At 41.4% G+C, this 19,815-nt stretch overlaps 1 protein-coding gene across 5 annotated transcripts in view; it reads right to left on the bottom strand.

Moving 5' to 3' along the window:
- Positions 1 to 19,425, bottom strand: part of KAT6B (lysine acetyltransferase 6B) — a 113,357-nt gene extending 93,932 nt beyond the window's left edge. The window contains exons 1-2 of one of the 5 annotated variants that reach the window (XM_057416401.1): positions 18,690 to 19,425; positions 10,555 to 11,449 (exon numbers count right to left, since the gene is read on the bottom strand). In XM_057416401.1, coding sequence (XP_057272384.1) covers positions 10,555 to 11,175 — 621 coding nt within the window. In that variant the 5' untranslated portion in view covers positions 11,176 to 11,449; positions 18,690 to 19,425. Of the gene's footprint in view, positions 1 to 10,554; positions 11,450 to 17,183; positions 17,496 to 18,689 lie in introns of those variants that run through there. The other 4 variants (XM_057416403.1, XM_057416404.1, XM_057416405.1 and 1 more) reach the window with 4 other exon arrangements.
- Positions 19,426 to 19,815: the final 390 nt, after the last annotated feature.

The raw sequence follows: 19,815 nt of genomic DNA, 5'->3' as shown, positions 1-19,815 counted from the left end.
ATTAAGATTCATTTTTATGTTAGCAAATTATGAGCAATTCTGTTTAGAACTACATACAGAAAATTAAACATGGCATGTTCACACAATGAAGCCCGAACATCCAGCTTTTCTTTTTTTTTTTCTCAGGCAGAATAGAGCTGCCAGCTGTCAAAGTCATTTTATCAAATAAAGTCAACTCCAGCAGGTTTATTAACATAAAAACAGATAAATCAGTTTTATTTCTAGTCTAACTCTGAAAATTATCAATACAAGCTGAAGGTGCTTAATAAATATGTTGAAAATGTCACTTAAGGCAGAGATATTGATATTGAAGAGAGGTACCAAACAAAATTCCAGCACATCCCTCTCCCACCACTAGCATTTTCTGGGAGACATAGAACAAAATCTGCCTATCCAGGGCTGAATAGCAGCTACAATTATTTGCTTATTTCCTTAAATTCACAAGCAGAATTGAGGCACCATCTTGAATTCAGAGCGATTCAGGAAGTTGGAAACACAGGAAGATTTCTCTAGTGGTTTAATATTCCCAATAAAAGATCCCTACCATCAATTTCATTTTCAGATATGAAATTCTCTACTGGAAAATCTAAAAATATGCCTGCAAGATGACAAGCTACTTGTTCTTTTTTAAACACGGTTCACAAATGCATAAAGCAAAAACAACTGCCCATCGCCACATAAATTCCAATGGCAAAGCCCAGAAGCAAACTCGTGTTTTCACGTTCCTAATTTTTAAATATTTGTCAATTAAATGTAAAGCAGAAGGACTAGCTAATGCCAGGTACTTTAAACCACTACTGCATTCCGTGTTTTGTTCAGGGTAAAACACTTCTGGCTTTTAATCATGAATGAATAAAGTTAAATCCATAGCTATAAAGACTACAATGGAAGCTGTCACTGGTAAAAATGCAGTAATTTAAAATTTGCTTTAAGAACAGTTATAATCATTAAATGACCTAAGTAACAATCATTTCCTTCTTCAAGATTATGGCAAACAAGCAAGTCAATTGACCCAACAAGTGGAATTCTTTAAAATGGCCACAGCAGAGCAAGTCACTGGTTTCTAAGACATCGTGAGCTCCAATACTTTTCCATGTAGTTTTCATATGCATCTACAAGCACACTAAAGGATCATTCTGTATGCACATAGCACATGCTGCTATCTAACTTGAGAATCTACCCTGTGACTGGTTTTCTCTAGTCATTTCTTGACTGATTATAACTTTTAGACTTTCAGAAAATCTGTAACATCTGAAGCACCTGAATGAAAGTTCACTTTGCTGAATCGTCAGAATGTGTGCCAAACATCTAAATAAAGAGAAAAGGGGTTTACTATACAGTTTTCTGATATTAAAGGAGAATAATATTTGTAATAACACCATTCACAAGTTTTCAGTGACTTTCAGTTTTCACAATTGGGTAAAAAGGGAAGAGAGCTGGACAGTTCATGGCAGAACAAGAATATTCAGATCAGAAAATACCTTGTTCATAAGTAACCTCATTCTTTATTACATAAACCTCCATGTGCATATTTATAAACTGACTGAGGAGCAAAACATTACTTGCAGGAGTCAATACACCATTCTCTTCCTCCACCACTAATATACCCTTGTTAACCTGACACCTACAGCAAGTACACTTAGTGTTGAGAGGACAAAATAAAAAAAAAAAAAATTAAGAAAAAAAAAGGAAATGAAAGCCACCAATCTTAAGTTCTCAGAACAGAAATGAGTGATACAGTAGCCTGTAGAATCATAGAACTTAACTAACTACCATTAAGTTCAGTGTTTATAATGGAGGTTACTTAGGTCTTTAGAATTCTTTTAGGCTCAAACACTGCTTTTTTCATCACTCTTTAACTGTATTTTTGCATAACCCCTTTGCTAATTACTGCTCATTATCCACTAATTCTAAACACTTCAGAGACTTCCACAGCACTGCAAGCAAGGTGTCACTCACGTTTTTACAGGTCAATATAAAGGACAACAGCACCAGAGAAGTTACGCACACAACATAATAGTGAAACTTAAATGAAACCTAGCAGGCTTCAGACCCAGCCTTCTGGGTCTGATACATAAAGCTAAAAGTTCAGTGACTTTTTTCTAGATTTCAGAGAGTCCCAAGAAAACAGAAATCAGAGTGCTCACTATTCTTAAAGCAACACACACAAAATGCACTTACAAAAGAAACTGTAACAAATACACTGAATCCTCCAGCAAGGGTTTTCCCAGGTGAAGCTTCCATCCCTCTTCAGTTTCTTTAGCTTACACTTGGGCTATTTGATGCAGCTGTCTGCAAATCGTCATCATCTTAGTCTTTCATAAACTATGGTTTTTGTTTTATTAGCCAACAGTTAGAAGCAGCAAACAAACTTCCAATTCAGGTTGAAATAGAATAATCTAGGCTAGGGCAGACCATAGAGCATGCAACCCACAGGAAACAAAACCAGACTCAAATGATCCCTCAGGCTGCTCAAGACCATATCACATCAAGCTCTGACCAACTCCAAGGACAGATGTCCCACTATCCCACAGCCACTCCAAACCCCTATTCCATGTTTCTCCACCCTCACTACAAAGAATTTTCTCCTTCATCTGTCTTGACTTCCTGCATCTATCTGCAACTTGTGTCAGTTACCTCTCATCCTTTTGCCATATGAAAAATACCAGTTTTCATCTTCACTATAATCACCCAATAGATGGTGCTGAAAAAGATGCCTTAACACAACAGTGCCACACAGGACAAAAAAAAAATTCTACACAGCTATGATAAAATTATCTTTACTTTCTTGACTATACTCCTTTCAACTGTTACTTGTAATTACTTAGTTGCTAGTTAATAACTGTATGTACTCAATGTCTGAAACAAGGGTGCCACTAACATTTGTCTCTTATTGAGCCAAAAGCAAACACTGCTAGTTAATGTTGCCACGGATACATGGACACTACATAAAAACTAGAACAAGTCAGTTGTGTTCACCATTTTGGAAAAAACAAGAGCTGTGAAATTGAAGCCAACTTCAAAACACCACTAGTGATGAAATTAAATGCTGGAGAGCATGTGGAAACTGTATGTCGAACTTATCACAGCTTATGCTAGCCCCCACTTCTATTAAGGATTCTTCCTAGATGAGGAAACATCAGACATGCCTCCCAGACAATTTTGCTGAGATCATACACAGCTTTTCTCGTGTGCCAGAATCCAGCTTGCAATTAAAACCAGAAGTCTCAAGCCTACTCCACCTAGTACTGCATTACTAGTACCATTACACTGGTAAATGACAGGCTGTACCACCACAAGGGCAGATAAATGGGACTCTGTGCCCCTGCAAAGCCAAAAAACTTGAGAAAAAGCAGGAATTCCTGCGTGTCTATTATTGATGCCAACACACAAGAGCTGACTATTTACAAGTCTCTAATTTTCCCTCATCCCTCACCCCCACCCCCCCCCCACGACTTTTTCCTTTTATAACATTTTACATACAGCACAACCTGAAGTCACAACAATCTGCACAAACCTAGGACTAAATGCAGCAGTCCTGGAATTGCCTACACAAGTAACCCTTTAACAGTTTTACACAATTCATACTGTAAGAATAGTGCCTGTGCCTGCAAATTCAAAGCTTCAGGCACCTTCTTCAAGAACCTAGAGAAAGAAGAGGGGAGAGAGGGGAAAAAAAAATATAAATATATATATAAATTAAACCAGTTATAATTGCCCTCAATGAGGAGGGATATAAGCAGACAGGGAAGAACAACAAACACAAGTGATTTTGCAACCAAAGGCAATCATACTAGATTAAAAGTTGGCTTGCCTCTTATCACTCTCATCACCTAAGTGGTACCCGATTTGATGGGCATCACCACTCAGATTTCTACACCCACAACCTGAGCCCTAACAATGTCATTCCGGTACACAACAGCAATTCCCTCTTGTTTGGTTCTATAAAGTCCTCATGTCCTAACTTGAAACAAGCCCTCACAATCACAGGAACTATGGGTCTGTCCTCACACCCAGGCAAACAAGTCCTGAATACAGAGAAAAGTTACCCTTTGAAAGAAGGTAATCATAGGAACGTGAATGGATTCAAAGTTGTAAAGACTTTGACAGTAACTAATTTTTTTCTCAATACTAGCTGGAAATTTTAACAAAACACAGTCTTTCGCCATTTCCAACAACCAAAATGGAAAACTATGGTTGATGAACAGCTGATCTACACCTGAAGATCTTTCTTGAGAAAAAAAAATAAATTAAGCTGTCAAAAAAATAGCAGATAACCTCAACTGCATGTTACCAAGGTTTTTCATCACCTGTTTTATAATGAAGTCCCTGTAACAATAAGAAATATCATGGAATTGTTACCACATTTCAATTGCCACAGAAAACACACCCAAAGAGTCGAGACTATCCCTGCTATTCAACATAGGAGAGGACAGACACTTAAGACACTTAAGGATACAGCACAGAGAAAATATGCAAGGCAGTTCTCCTTATATTTAAGGCAGGCTTCTGGTATTTCCATATTCTAGAAGGAATCTTCACAAAATAGATGTCCATGTAGTGAGTAGTTAAAAATAAAATCTTGGAGTAAAAGTCCAAAGAGTAAAACTTCTAACTGTAGTTTTGGAATCAACTGTTACTCCCAGTTAAGACAGAAAAGTTCACAGAAAACAGCATAGATGAACACACAGAGAACTGCTGGAACTACACAGAATTTCTTTTGCTGTCAGTTTCAATACAGGACTCACTGCAGTACATCACACCAATTAATTCTGAAGAGAAACTGCCAGGAGAATTAAATTTTACCAAGTCTTAGGATTAAGCAGCTTGCAATATAAGGCTTGGAACCACTTCTTGCAGCAAACAAGAATTGTGAGTGCACCATGCAGAACTATGCTCTAAAATACCCAGCCTGGGAAAAAAGTTTGAGGAGGGTTTTCCTTAATGGTTCTAGAGGAAACTGCAAATGACCTCCTTGCAGAAAATAAATCACTGACACCACTAACTGGAACCCAACCTACCCCTCTGCCTGGCCTTAGGAAGGAGCAGGCCAATCTACTTTAGGAAATGGTAGTTTTAAATTTCACTCCCACCATACAATTCCGAGACTTTTACAAGCTTGCTTCATGGTTTGATCCAAATGTGCTGAATTGTAAAAACACAGAAAAAAAACCAAAGCCTGATATACCTATCTACAATGGTATAAGCCACTTATCCATGATATGAGATGACAAGACTTTTCCACTTTAGTTTTAAATTCTCAAAAGATGGGGTAAGTAATTCTTCAATTTCTAGTAAGCTCCAGTATCTCAAGTGTGAACAGGCTCCACTTTTAAGTGTTCACTTGGCTTATGTATGGAGGAGTTGATACTTCTTGCATTTCAGAAGCTACACGGACAGTAGAGAAATGGGAGAAAGCAGCAGCACCTAGTAATCACCCCAAAAGTCCAAGGACAAAAGCTACATGCATTGAGGTGAAGGCCATCCTTTCAAGAAATAAAGCCATCTTGTGAATTGTGATAATGAGAAGCACAAACATGAATGTTACTGTTTGTCAAGTAACACTAACACTCCACAGTCTTTTATGACCATGAAGAGTTACAAGGAGAGAAACACAGGCTGTCTTTAAAGCATTTTATGGATTGGCAAATTTCAAGCCTAGATTTCATTTTTCTTCTTTGTCTTCCTACCAGTCTACAGTCTTTTCAACTGTAGCACTGCAGACACTCTCTTCCAGACACTTACTTATCACTGCCTTTTGGTGCTCAAACCCACCTGCGGGAGCACAGATTTCACGAAGAGCCAGCTCCAAAGCAAGGCAATTATGAATATCCTCCTATGTGTAAATTGGTAAGATAAATTATGTAGCATGTGCTTTCTGCCTAACTTCTCTGTTTCCACTCAGTGGAAAGGCTAGAGGCCAGAGGAAACAAGACGGAGCAAGCAAAGAAATCTCAGCCAACAGTCTCTTGTTGCCTACCCACAGGAAGGCACGAAGCTGAAAAACTCAACAGGGAGGAGCCTGGATGCCAAAAAATCAATTCTCTGTAGATTGGCTCTTTGCCTGAAAGACAGAAGGAGGAACACCCAATGTCTGCACTGGCACAAGCTACATACCAGAAAACTGAAATTCAACCCATGCCAAGTTACACTTTGAAAAGCTAAATGTACGTAGGCCAGTGAAAACAAAATTAGATAGGAGTTCAGAGTATGGAAAATTAATAAAACAAGTTTGATTTTGCATGAAAGTCAGCTTAGAAAGACAAACTGAAAGTGAATGGGGTATTCTCATGCCAAGGAAAGAGATAGAAACAACTATCAATACAGTTGCTGATCTGTTCAAGACAGTGCTCAGGAGAACCAAGAAAATGCTGTATGGATCAAGTTATCTCCATTTGCACTGCAACTTTCAAAGAATACTTTAGGCAGTAATTATTCTGAGATGTACTACACACTCCCATAGTCCTCTTGGAAAGTTATGATGGCCACTGCTTCATCTTTTGAAGCTGGATTTATCATCTTAAATGATGCTGAAAAATAAGTAAAGAGTTGCCTACAGCCTACAAAGACCTGTTTATTTTTGTTTACAGTCACACATTTGTGCTTAAGATACCACTAACTCGTAAAACCTAGGTAGGTTTCATGCCGTTCCCAAACTGCAGAAGGTTCCTAATGCTTGTCCAAGTGACCACAGAAACAAGAAAAAACACAGGGCATGCATGCACACAGAAAACACCACCAATATTGCCACTGTACAATTGACACCATTAAAAGAAAAATTAAACATCCATTTAAAGATGTTAACCATATCTTTTAAATACCACTTTACTGCTGTATTTCTGGAAGTGTATTTTAATGCATCAAAGGCTTATCGAAAAGCTAAGTATCACTCAGTATGTTCAGGTTGATTTTCCTCTCTGTTCACACCCTTTCCTACTATGTTATCAGTTTTTACACTGCATTTTCTGATTAACATACTCATACAGCCCTTTTCAGAGGGTGCTTCAGGAGAGAAGGTGTGAAGCACAAGAGAGAAGATAGCTCTCCGAGATACTCTGAACATAAGGAAGAACACATAAGAGCAGTTAAATTGTTAAAACTATGTACTGCAATATAGTGAAGTGCACAAGATCAAACTACTGAGCAACAAATTTCCTTCTTATCTGCTTCTTGTGTATGTGGTTTTGCTTTTTTATTTTCAGGAAAGAAAAAGCACCTTACAAATCTACATCCTAAAGGACACCGCTGGATTCAGTTTCCCTTCACCATAAGGGCAGCTCCATCTCCAGCTGAAGGCTGGTCCTTGTAACGCATCAATTTAACACTTGTTCTGAAGCACTCTGATTCAAGGTACCTGTCCACATCAAGTAAGCATCTACCATGATGTAACCACCAGAATATTTAGGATAACCAGGATGTCCTTTTGAAACGTAATTCTTATTACTCATTACATGTTGAAGGATGTACAGTCTAGACACCATATAGCTGATGACAGCTATTGACCTTTCATCTGTCTTTCCTATGAGCCTTATGCTTATATCTCTTCTGCACAGAAGTGAAAAAACAACCCTCCACACACACTAGGGAATGGAAAGCGGTGGAGGAAGAGAAGATTTAAACAGCTGCACTGCATATTTCCTCTTCCTGTAACTCTGGAGCTGACACACCTTTGCCCAAATCCAGACAAGTCAGATTAACACTTCAAGGAAACATACCTTTTTGGTTTGTTTTTTTTTTTTTGTGGGGGTTGTTTTGGGGTTAAGGGGGGAAGGGGGAGCAGGGATTTTTTTTGTTTGCTTGGGGTTTTTTGTTTCCAGTATTTGTTCTGGTTTTCTTGTGGTTTGGGGGTTTTGTTTGTTTGTTGTGGGGTTTTTTTGGTTGTTGTTTTGGTTGGTTTTTAATTTTCTGGGGTTTTTTTGGATTTTTTGTAAAAATGCTTCCTTCCAGGCCTATGGATAACAGGAAGGAATACAGCAATATAAGCTATGCTGTTGTAACTAACTGCATCTATTTCTACATCTAATGAAACAAGGGGATCACTGGATCACCCAGTTAATACTAAGACAAGAAAAGCACCTCCGTACCACCACCACCACAACGAAGAAAATTTAGCACTTCCAGTTCCATGTAAGTATTTCCCAAATGCAAAACACTCAACACCCCCTTATAACAGAGTCAAGGCTCTAGGTCTGCAAAGCTAACTTTTGTAAACTGTCTCATCCTGATGATATGTTAATCATGCATTAAAAAGGTCAAAATTACTAAAATTTTTGCAGTCATCTAAACAGATTTCTGTATATCCTTCTGTTCTTTCTTCTCCCCAAGGACAGTCAACAGAAAATAATACTTGAACTTCAACTGTAGTATTTAAAAATAAGCAAACATACAACCAAACAGAAGACCAGCTTTACTTGTGCTAGCTACATGAACAGTCAAATTTTCAAATACACCAACTTCTTCAAAGACTAGCCATTCCTGAGAGATGTCAGTTGGCTACATTTTACTGTATAAAATTCAATATACAATCTTTTCATGTCCCACGTTACCACTTAAGTATCTCCCAATAAAAATAGCCAATAAGTTTGCCTTGCAGTATTACTCTGCTTATTCATGAATTCCCAATTTCAAATGAACATGCAGTCACATCCCAGTAAAACACACTTACCTATAGTTACTTTCAGAACTGTCCTGTATGTGTATTTAAAGCCATACAGTCTGAAGACCAGCAAAAAGCCTGTACTTAAAACAAGTCTATACGTATTTGCCCAGTAACCTGTACCACAATTAGTACAACTAAGCAGTGCACTACTCTGATCTGCAACTACTAATTTACCAACCTCACACCAAAACTATTTTTGTCAGGAAAACTGCATACCAAACAGTTTTTAAACACACAAGTCACACTCCTAATTCTGAGGCACCCAAATGAAAGCTTATTTCTTGCCAAAGCACTTGCTACAGAACAGATTTGTTTGGCTAACTTATAAAGACAGATTTATCCTTATACCAGTATTTTAGTATAGAAGTAATGACTTTTTCAGCAGCATGACCCAACTAACATGTCTTGCAATGGATGCCAGTCCCAGTACATAGCCTAAAAAGGGAGGTTTTTGCTTCAACAGAAATCACATGAAGCATCATAGCATTTTGGTTACTCAGTACTCCAGCCTTCCAATTTTTTATGTCAGTAGAGTATCAGAATTACAGAATAATCTCCGAAAGTACTTAAGAAAGACAGCTTTATCACTACAAGTAATTAAATCTTTATAGTGTATGGCTACACCAGTAATCACATAGTAAGCAACACTTCTGATCTTCCTGATTATTGTGAAGCACAATGCATCCTTCAAATACCCAAGAAGTCCAATTTGAAACAAACAGCTACGTATCCATGCATAGAAGCAATCAGCATATACAGAAGCTCACAAAAATCAACCTTAAATTACCAACATTCATAGAGTCATCTCTGACAGTTCCACAAGCAACCATTCTTGCAGACTTGACTAAATATTTCTAGCATAAGCACTTTCTACTCTGCATTCTCCAGAGCCTCACAACTGGCTAAAGAGAGAACTACAATGCAGTTTCTAGGAGAAGACACTAATTGTACCTCTACAATGGCAAAATTATTCCAAGCCAAGAAGAATTGCCTCGAAACTTTACCACTAAGAAGGGCAAAACAAACACCAACTTACAGATATTCTAAGTAATCCAATTCAAGTAGAACGGGCAGCTTCCCCCCCACCCCCCCCCCCCAAGTACACTGAAAACTCAAAACACACTTCACCACACTAAATGCAGAATGATCAAAGAATGCCTACAGACCTGTCTTTGACACTATCCTCTCATAAACAAAACACTAATTGACACATGCTTCACCCTCAAGGCTTAAACCCTGTGAATAATTAACCTGAAAACATGGCCCAAGTAATAGCAAAAATAAACCCATGCAGGAACAAAATAGAAATAGAAAGATTCTGCAGTTTAGCTCTATTTGTTACTTTGACACCTTCACTGACATTCCTGGAATATTTACATTAACTCCAGTTCCTATCAACTGTATACTGAACACTAAATATCTGCATACAAATATCTTTCAAAATAATAATTCTAACAGGGTTAACTATCAAGAGTTCTAGTGGTATTTTAGATGATGTTCAAATTACAAGAAAATCAGTACGTCCAGGCATAAAATTAAAGGCCACAATCAAATCACATTGCAGATTTCAGCAATGCCAGTCTGCCACACAAGACAGAAGAATCTCACACCTAGAAAACAGCATGCAGCTGTACTCTTCCCTGCTCCTCTGTTTATCTGCCAAAAATCCAGAGAGCAAACTATCCAACACAGAATGACAAGATACAGGGAGCTAAGTAAATTTCCTTTATCGGAACCAATTCTGCACAGATCTTTGATATATGTCCTTCTTATACATTTAAACAGGTAAGCAAAGAACACAAAAAAAAAAAAACCCAGTATTTTTGCTTTAGGTAAATAAAGAATAGTAGAATAATTTCTGCATTACTAAATTTACTCTCATTTTTCAGACTTACCTGGTCTTTCTCATGGGGTAGAAGGCTGACAGGTGGAAGTGAAGCTGGGAGAGTGCTGGAGTATTTTGGAGCTCCTTTGCTTTCCAAATTGCCATAATTCACTCTATACTGAGGTCCATCCTTCAGTAATCTCCCATTGTTCACAGCACGTTTGGCCCCTAGACGCAACCTCTGCTGAAAGGCAGGATTGTTGAAAATATTTGCTAGGTCATTTTGACTTCTCAAATACTTCTCTATGTTTTTCAGTGAGGAACCGCTTGGTTCTTGAAGCCCTTCAATTGCTCTTCTCAAGAGTTTATTCCAATCCACATTACGAAGCTCATTACAAGCTCCTCTAGATCCCTTAACAGATTTAGGAATAGTGCCAGGCTTAACAGCTGAAAACCGTCCAGGGTTATCTGGGTCCTTGTATGATGCAAGGCCTTTGTTGGTAACTTTAAGAATAGAACCATCTTGAACACTAAGTTCCAACTGTTCTGAAACAGTCTTCTTATCTAATCCATGGGAAGCACAAACAGCATGACATATTCTCTCTTCAGAAGGCCTTTGCTTTTGCTTTTTAACTTTTTGTATAGCTTCAAGAATCCACTCCGTATAAAGAGGGTTGGCAAGTTTTACCATGGTTGACCAGTAATTGCTTCCAGCCAAGGGTTACCCATAGAGGTTCCTCCTTATCCTTTTGGCAGATCTGTCAGCGGCTGTTCACACTTCAAGCACAAACCAAAGGATACCACACACTGCTTGGATGCATCTCAAAAATATCCATCCTGAGGAGTGTAAAAGGCAGGGAAATACCTCTTGACTGAAACTTCCAATTACTTTACCGTTATGGAAAGGTAGATGGGATTCATTCGTAATGATACTAGTACATCCTTACAAGAAGGTTTGTTGTAACCTTTAAAAAGAAAAAAGAAGAGGCAGGGAGAGAATAGTTAATGCTTAAGTAGACACTTATTTACACTGTAGATGCTACAGTATGCAAAAATCTTTGTGTGATTATATAAAACGTGCGTCAATTCCCACACCACATCAATGAAGTCATCATTAAATCCTTCCACTTCTGGTAACATTCAGTGGATTTAGTTTTCCTAAATTCCATCACCCCAACACTTAACCTCCTACTGACTTGGACCATTTCCATCCACCCAGATACCTGAAAATATTCTCTACCTGAAAATATTCTCTACACCAAACTGCCTACCACCCATTTCTACACCCACTGGTATAAGAAAACAACCAAGAAAAACCATCAAAAACCACACAGCCATAACCAAAAAAAACCAAAGCAATGCCCAATCAATGAAAGTCAAATTATTAACCACTACTATTTCTTAGAGTAGATTGCCCATGTCATGCCATATGTTGATTATACAACTCAAAAAAATTAAAAACAAAATATCAGAACTGAGTTACTAGTTACATCCTTATTAATACCCCAGTATATTACAATACAGAAATGAATCAGAAGGCACTTCTCAATCTAAGGTGTGGAGAGGCACGCATTTTTGATACAAACTCTTAGGAACAGAAATGAAGTAACAGCAGGCATTTTCCCACAAACACCTTGTCAGCATGAAGACATTTAAACACATATAAAGAGGTCACTTTGACAAGGATCACTCTAATAGAAAATTCAGTGCCTGCAAAAACTTGAAAGAATATCTTGATCAAGACTTCATCCACTCAGCAGGACAATATGTGAAAAAAAATAAAAAATAAAAAGCCACACAAACAAAACTAAGGCAGTAGTCATCTAGCTAAGGAATAAAATACATTTAAGGTATTAAGTTTTTCCGCCACAAAATGTGGAGAACTTTTGAAGACTAACAAAATCATTTAATTACTTCAAATCAAAGCAAAAAATATAAATGGAAGAGAAAAACCTTCATTCTCAATAAACGGCTGGTCTTATAAAGTAGAAGATTCATCAGTTTCCCAGCAAATTCTAAAACTACGGCAAGCAGCCTATAACTAGCAGTAATATTTATGATTACACGAGTCTTGGACCTCATTTTTATTCATTTATTTAAGTCATCTTGGACTTCAGTCATGTTTAAAACTTGAGTAAATTATGAATAAAAAAAATTAAGGCATAATCTAAATTATTTTCAACTTGTTAAAAAGATTCTCCTGCAACTGTGAAGAGAATGTGTGTAAAGCCCAATTCTGGTCCCACACCTTCTCCTCCCTGTACTCTCCTCAAAAAAATTTCTTAAATATAAGCTCCAGATCACACATTTGTATACCTACATTACTAACAAAAGAACAACTGGCTATTGGTGAACATAAAATTCCTCTATACTCAAAATAGGAGAAATTCTAATAAATTTCTTTTATGAATTTGTCCCTCCTTAAGTTTAAGCTTAAGCATTTTTTGGTTTATAAATATGAAAGTTTAACTGACTAACAGAACGAAAAGACACATTCCCGATACAAATACAGTGCCTCAGTGTTTAACTGGCTGTCATACTGAACCCTACTGATCTACAGAGACTGGATCCTATTTCTTGCTTCCTGACTGCACTCATACAAGTTACATTTGATAACAGTTCTGTGTACTTCAAATATTTGTAATACAACAACTTGTTGTGTAAACAGACAATTTAATCCAGCTAGCAAAAGCTATTCTTCCCCTAACAGCATTGTTTATATTCACTGTTTTCATATAATTCCAAAATAACACTGTAGCTGCAAAACACAGACAGATATAAAGAAGAAAAAAGTTTCCATGGTATTATGAATCCTACAAATCCTCTTGTATAATTGTATTTTCAGTATCACAGTCACATCAAAGCAGAACTCTTTACATAGTGGAGGCTCCATCACGCCAAGACTATTTTATACATTCTGCCTATAGACTTGGAAGTTCTCTATAGCTACGTATAAAGCCCCAGATTCCTAGAAAGCTACTTTTAAGCTTGAGTATTATTTAGTTAGGATGCTCTGCTCTAAGCCTTTGTGAAGATAGTCAGTACTTAATTAAGTGCTGAACACTGCATTTGCTGACTCAGACATACTTGCCTCATTTTTAAACTTACTGCGGTAATGTTGTATTAAATTTCATACAAGTAACCACATCACTTCCATTAAATTCCAGAACACAGTGAAGGGTTTGTTCCAAGCACCTGGACACCAATGAACATTTCAGCATAAATGCTGTAACTTGGGGGTTGTAGGAATTTTCATTGGCCAGTGACTGTGGCAAAAGGTGACCCATATCTTCGTGTAAAGTCTGCTGCTTGGTACTGGAATTTCACAGCAATATACATTCAGAACCACATTTTTATATATTCTCTTAAAACTCCCTATGTGTAATATAACCTCCTGCATACTAGCACCTTCTAAAAACAACACTAGTTGAGTTTATCAGCAAGAGCAGTTTCCTACACACAGGACAGGGTATTTCAAGAGGAAAATCAATACATCTTAAATCCACACCTTCCAACACAATCTGGCTTCATCCTGCTTTGGGAAACCATGAAAAGCTCATTCAATCAAATTTTGAAATCGTTCTGCTACAACCTAGAGCCTCTGTTATTCTGCCACTTTGATTCCAATATGTACTTGCAGTATAGCACCCTGAACTGAGTTTCTGACATGACAAGGTCTATCACACGTAAGATTCAGAATAACCTCTAAATAACAAACATCTTTGCCAGCAATATAATTCAGCTCCGTGATCCTGCAGCAGTAAGTTAAACAGGCCTTTCATAAATCAAGACAGATTGATCCAAGATTGGCAATTCAGAGAGATATACATACTGAGTGACTGGATAAAGACAAAACAAACTGCTCCAGAAACAAACCTTCCAGATTAAACATAAGAGGATGTACAGAAGTTCAAAATGACATTCAGGTTTCTAAGTTTAAAACTTAATTTCACCAAAACCACAAAAGGGTGGCCATACATCATTTAATACAAAAAGTGTGATGTTTACCCTGATTTTGAGGACATTTTTAAAGGTTATTAATTAGTAGCAGGCAATCATGTCTACATATTAATTTTCCTCACATTATAATCAAATACCTTTTAATCAAACCCCCAACAGTACCCTTCCAATCACAGATTAGATTTTGCAGACTGTTAAGCATGCAGGACCACTTCCAAAGTTTTATGGCAACAGTCCTCAAACTCCTCCTATGTCATATTTCAGTTTCTGCACTCTATGGTACCTTATCTTGAGAATAAGAACTTTTGAGAAAATTTGATTACCCTATTATTACTGACCACATCTATTAACAAGTCTGCCACTGAAGAGCTGCAGAACATAAGCATTAGGTAGGTTAATAAGTACAATACATTACCTTTAAAACATGAAAAGCCATCTCTAGTCAAGGCTTGTCCTTAAATCATAAATTACCAGATAAATACAAAGAAGTTGCAAAATTGCAGCTTGGGATTGAGAATGAATGCAAGACTGCCCTTTATACAGCACACACCTATTGTACAGCTGATTCTAATTAAAGAATGCACTGACTGAACATGTCAATCTTAGGTATCATCAGTAATCCTATAATCCTGTAATGAGGTCTTTTTTAGACTGAAGTAGTACCTGGAACTATTTCCAAGCGAACCAGATTGTGAAAACAAGCTGTGCAGTCAGAAAGAAGAAGAAAAAGAAAGAGAAAAAGAGGGGGGAAAAAAAAGAGAAAAAGAGGGAAAAAAAAAGAGAAAAAGAGGGAAAAAAAAAAAAGAGAAAAAGAGGGGAAAAAAAAAAGAGAAAAAAAAAAGGGGAAAAAAAAAGAAAAAGAGAAAAAGAGAAAAAAAGAGAAAAAGAGGAAAAAAGAGAAAAAGAGGAAAAAAGAGAAAAAGAGGAAAAAAGAGAAAAAGAGGAAAAAAGAGAAAAAGAGGAAAAAAGAGAAAAAGAGGAAAAAAGAGAAAAAGAGGAAAAAAGAGAAAAAGAGGAAAAAAAGAGAAAAAGAGGAAAAAAGAGAGAAAAAGAGGAAAAAAAAAGAGAAAAAGAGGAAAAAAAGAGAAAAAAAAAGAGGAAAAAAAGAGAAAAAGAGAAAAAGCTATGCTTTCCCCCACCACAAAGAAATAAAACTAAAAGTTACTGCACAAGAATCAAGAAGCATTTCACTGCAACCTAAGTTCTTAAAGAAGCAGATGAAAAATGCACTTTGTCTGTCTTAACTGTAAATGTAGTTAAACTTTTAAAAACTGAGGTTAACACTACCAAAAAAAAAATAAAATAACGGGGGGGGAAGGACGTGGAGAGACATGAGCTCGGGGAAGAGATGACAGCAACTTGTGCAACCTCCCGGTGACCTGCGAAGCATAATTTCATTCTGCTCCCTCCTACCTGCTCTGCACACAAACAGTAGAAGCAGCAGCAGGCCAGCTCTCTGCTGCAGCATCAGGGTCAGGTAAGGATTGCAGCAAAGGGGAAGGAAGAAGACTGCCATTGCATTCAGTAAGCCTGACTGCCATTGCATTCGGTAAGCTTTTTGCCATTTTTCTTTCCTCCAATCCATTACTTAGAATTCTGCAGCTAATCAACTCTGCATTCCACCCCCATCTGAATTAATGGTGCAAAAAGAGGCAAGCTTCTTGCTTCCCCATTGCAAAAATACATGCACCTACAAAGAAACAGAGAAAAAGCAGATCCCGGCAAGGACTCTCAGCATACATGACACCCTTAGAATTACTCAGATCATAAAGCCAGCTATTGCATTATTTTTTAAATAACATCCAGTTTTCCATTTTAACAAGGAAGGGCAATGACGCTTGCACATGGTTTAAAAAGACAGAAGGGTAGACATCATAGTAATTTCAAAACTACACCAAAAGACTTGGTGGTGTGGGAAGTAGTATATGTGAATCAAACTGATGAAGTGCTCACACTCTGCAATACCCCATAAGCTAGTTTAAGATCATATGCCAAAAAAGCAGCTCACAACATGACAGCAGCAAGCACCACCAGAGCAAACAGCATTAACACAACACGACACCAGCAAAATCACCAAAATTCACCCTCCCCATCCTCTTCCATGGAAGTTCTGAGCACTTGAAAATATGGTACTAGAAAATACCAGGGCGTATGGGGAAGGTAATATTCACTGTCAGCAGCTAACCTGGGAAGAGGGCTTCACTAAAGACATTTCTTGATGCGATAGTGATTTTCAACAGAATGGGTACCCGTCTGCTTTTTGCAGAGATGGTTATTTTCAGTGCCCAGTGACAGAATGCTGAAGAAGAGATCTGACCGAAGAAAACACGGCGTGAACATCACTTCCTAAACGTGGCTTTAGAGGCTTGAACACTCCCCTCCCCAACTTGCCTAACATTTTTGCAGTATATCCAAACCACGGAGATTTGCAACACTTCATGCCTCGCGCCAAGGCATTGTTGTGTTTGACAGGGGCCGAGCCGGGGCTGGCTTTTGAACCCTCCGAGCCTCACTCCGGGATTTCCCCATTTCAAAGGCACAACCCCAAGCCCGCAGGCTCTGCTCCCCGGGGCACGGCGACCCCGCAGGACAGGGCAGCCGGGAGAGGACGGCGACGGCGTGCACCTGCACCCACCCCATGCGGGCGGTGCCGAGGGCAGTGGCCGCGCCGCCTCCCCCTCCCCGCCGAGCCGGCGGGAGGCAGGCCGAGAGGAAGCCCCCCTCCGCGGTACCACTCACCTCCGCGGGACCGGGGCCGCGGGGGGAGGAGCCTCCTCCAGGCGTCGCAGCGGCTCCCCCTGCTGCCGGCTCTTCCCCTGCTCCCGCTGCCAGGCTGCGCCGAGGCGGCTGGCCCCGCTGCTGGGCTGCCTCCCTGCCGGCGGCAGCCGCGACTCCCCCTACCGCCGTGCCTCTCCTCGGCTCGGCTCGGCTCGCCTCACCTACGCCGCCATTTTGTTTCGCCCTGTTGTACTTAACGTGAATCCGACATGACACTGATTACAGCCCAATGGAGTCTCATTAAAACCTTACCTACCCTCGCGCCCCGCCCACCGGCGCCCGCCATTGGGCCGTCCTGCGCACGCCGCTCCACGATTACAGGCCACGGGCCCGCGTCCATCAACCGCCCACACCGGCCCGTTCCGCCCAGCAACCAGCCTGCCTCTCCCACTGGAAGATAGAAGGTGCCCATCACGAGGCACGCCCCTTCCCTCCACGTTCAGCTCCGCCTACCCGGCAGAAAGGGCGGGGCTGGAGGCTGCCGTTGGCTGCTACCGCCGCCACACACCCGCATGGCCCGCCCGCCTGCCTCATTGCTGGGCCTCGACCGCTAGCAATTGGTACCTTACCGCAAGCGGAGGCGCGGGCTCTCGCAAGCCCGCCCTGCCGTTGGCTACCGCTGCCGTCCGTCTGCTTACCGACCTCCCCCCCGGCCTCACCACCCTCCCCCACTCACCCGCTCGCCACCGCCCCACCCGCTCCTGAAGTTTGTTCGAGGGTGATCTCTAGCAAGAGACACCGGCGGCTGCTGCCAGAACCGGCCCGGCAGGGCGGGCGGGCGCGCCACACACGCTAATAACCAGCCTTAAATACTGAGCGTCACGCGCGTGCCTCCGATCCTGCCACTGGCCCGGGCGGGCGAGATAGAACAGCGTGCTCCCAGCACAACCCTCCCGAGGTGCCCGGCACCGGCAGGCGCTGATCGCGCACACGCACGCCCCGCACCGCGGAGGGGAGGGGAGGAAAGGAGGGGATGGGCGCGGGGACGGCGACAATGACTCTCAGCTCTACAGCCACATGCAGGTCCCTGCAAGTTTCGCCATACGAAGCGCAGGGGACTTCCCTGTCACCCCCGTCTGCGAAGGAACAATTGCCGCCTCAGAAAGACAGGGTGGGAGCATGCAACACAAAACCCTCAGCCATCCCCTGCCTCCCTCCCTCCGCCGCTCCATTCCCCCCTTCCCCACCCCGTCCAACCCAGCCATCACCTCCTGCTGCTGCTCCCCCTCCCCTGCAAAACGCAGAGCATTGCAATGCATTTACCAAGCACAAGTGTCTGCAAACACGTGCATCAGCCTCCAATGCAAAAGGGAAAAAAAAAGTACCCAGCCTAGTGACAAGCCTCCTGCACTGAGCGAGGGGAGGGAAAGGGGGTTATTATGGCAAATTGCAGCCTGTCACCCAGCACAAAACAAAACCCATCGCATGCTCCCTGCTACCCCCCACATAAACTCCTGGGAATCTAACCTCCGATGCAGGTTTCCCCCCTCTGCTTGCAATGACCTCCTTTCTCTGCCTGTGTGTGTTTCTGCAGCAGCGGTTCCTGCGGAATGTGCTGCCCCTGAAACGCGATCGCGGCTCCTCTCTCTCTCTCGCTCGCTCGCTCTCCCCTTCTCTGTCTCTCGCTCGCTCGCTCTCTCTCCTGGCTGCAACCAGAGCCAGGAACACAACAACAACACAGCCTCCCCCCACCCCCTTCCCCAAACACATACACACTGGAGAGACCCAGCCAGGAGAGCCAGACGAGCCGGGGAGGGGGTGGAGGGAATCCCCAGCCAGCGGATTGATTGCACCAGTTACCTTCCCTAAGCCCCTTCGCAAGAGGGGAGAAAAAAAGAAGATGAATACAGAGAGAATACCTTGTCTCCCCTCCTCCTCCTCCGCGGGGCTCCTCTTCTCACTCCAAAATACTAGAAAAGGTGGACGGGCAGATCAGACACAAGCGTTCAGCTCGCGGCGGGGGAGGGGAGCCACACGAACAATTATCACTGATACAGAAATTAAAACAGAAACCCACCCCAGACCTCCAGCCTTCCCGATGCCGAGCGGACGCAGATTGCGAGGACTGGTGCTAAAACACAGGACCTGATAACAGCTAATTGAAAGGTTAATCTACATAGGCTGTGACAGAAGAGGTCCCTCCCCACTTTTTTATCTGCTGTTGGCAAGTGGGAAATTGAGCTCCCCCCACCTTTTCTCCCTAAAAAAAAAAAAAAAAGAAAAAAAGGGGGGGGGGGGAGAGAAAGGGGGGAAAAGGCAATAAAGTTTGGGGGGAGGCGCGTCCCCGCCGGCACTGTGGGGCTGAGGGACGGGGCGTGCGGGTGGCCGTGGTTGGGCGCGTTGGGCGGGAAGGCGGCCTGAGGGGAAGTGGTCACCGCCGCCTCCCTAGAGGCCCTCATACGCTGCCCTCGGGGCTTTGGTCTGGGCTTCTCGGGCAGCGTGGGGCGATTTAACGTGTCTCGGTGGGAGCACTGTCACAGGCAGGCTCTGGTGAATCCTTCCCTAAGGGCTTGAACAGTTCCTCGGCCCGGAGGGAGAGGGCTGTGTTTGAGGCAACCATAATTAGTCTGAGGGATGAAAGGAGAGTGAACAA

Source organism: Pezoporus wallicus, unplaced genomic scaffold (assembly GCF_028554395.1).
Source record: "Pezoporus wallicus isolate ANWC-B61680 ecotype Strahan unplaced genomic scaffold, APGP_CSIRO_Pwel_v1 contig_2012, whole genome shotgun sequence".
Taxonomy (NCBI): domain Eukaryota; kingdom Metazoa; phylum Chordata; class Aves; order Psittaciformes; family Psittacidae; genus Pezoporus; species Pezoporus wallicus.
The sequence above is the reverse complement of the archived record's forward strand: the minus strand, read 5'-3'. Positions and strand labels throughout refer to the sequence as shown.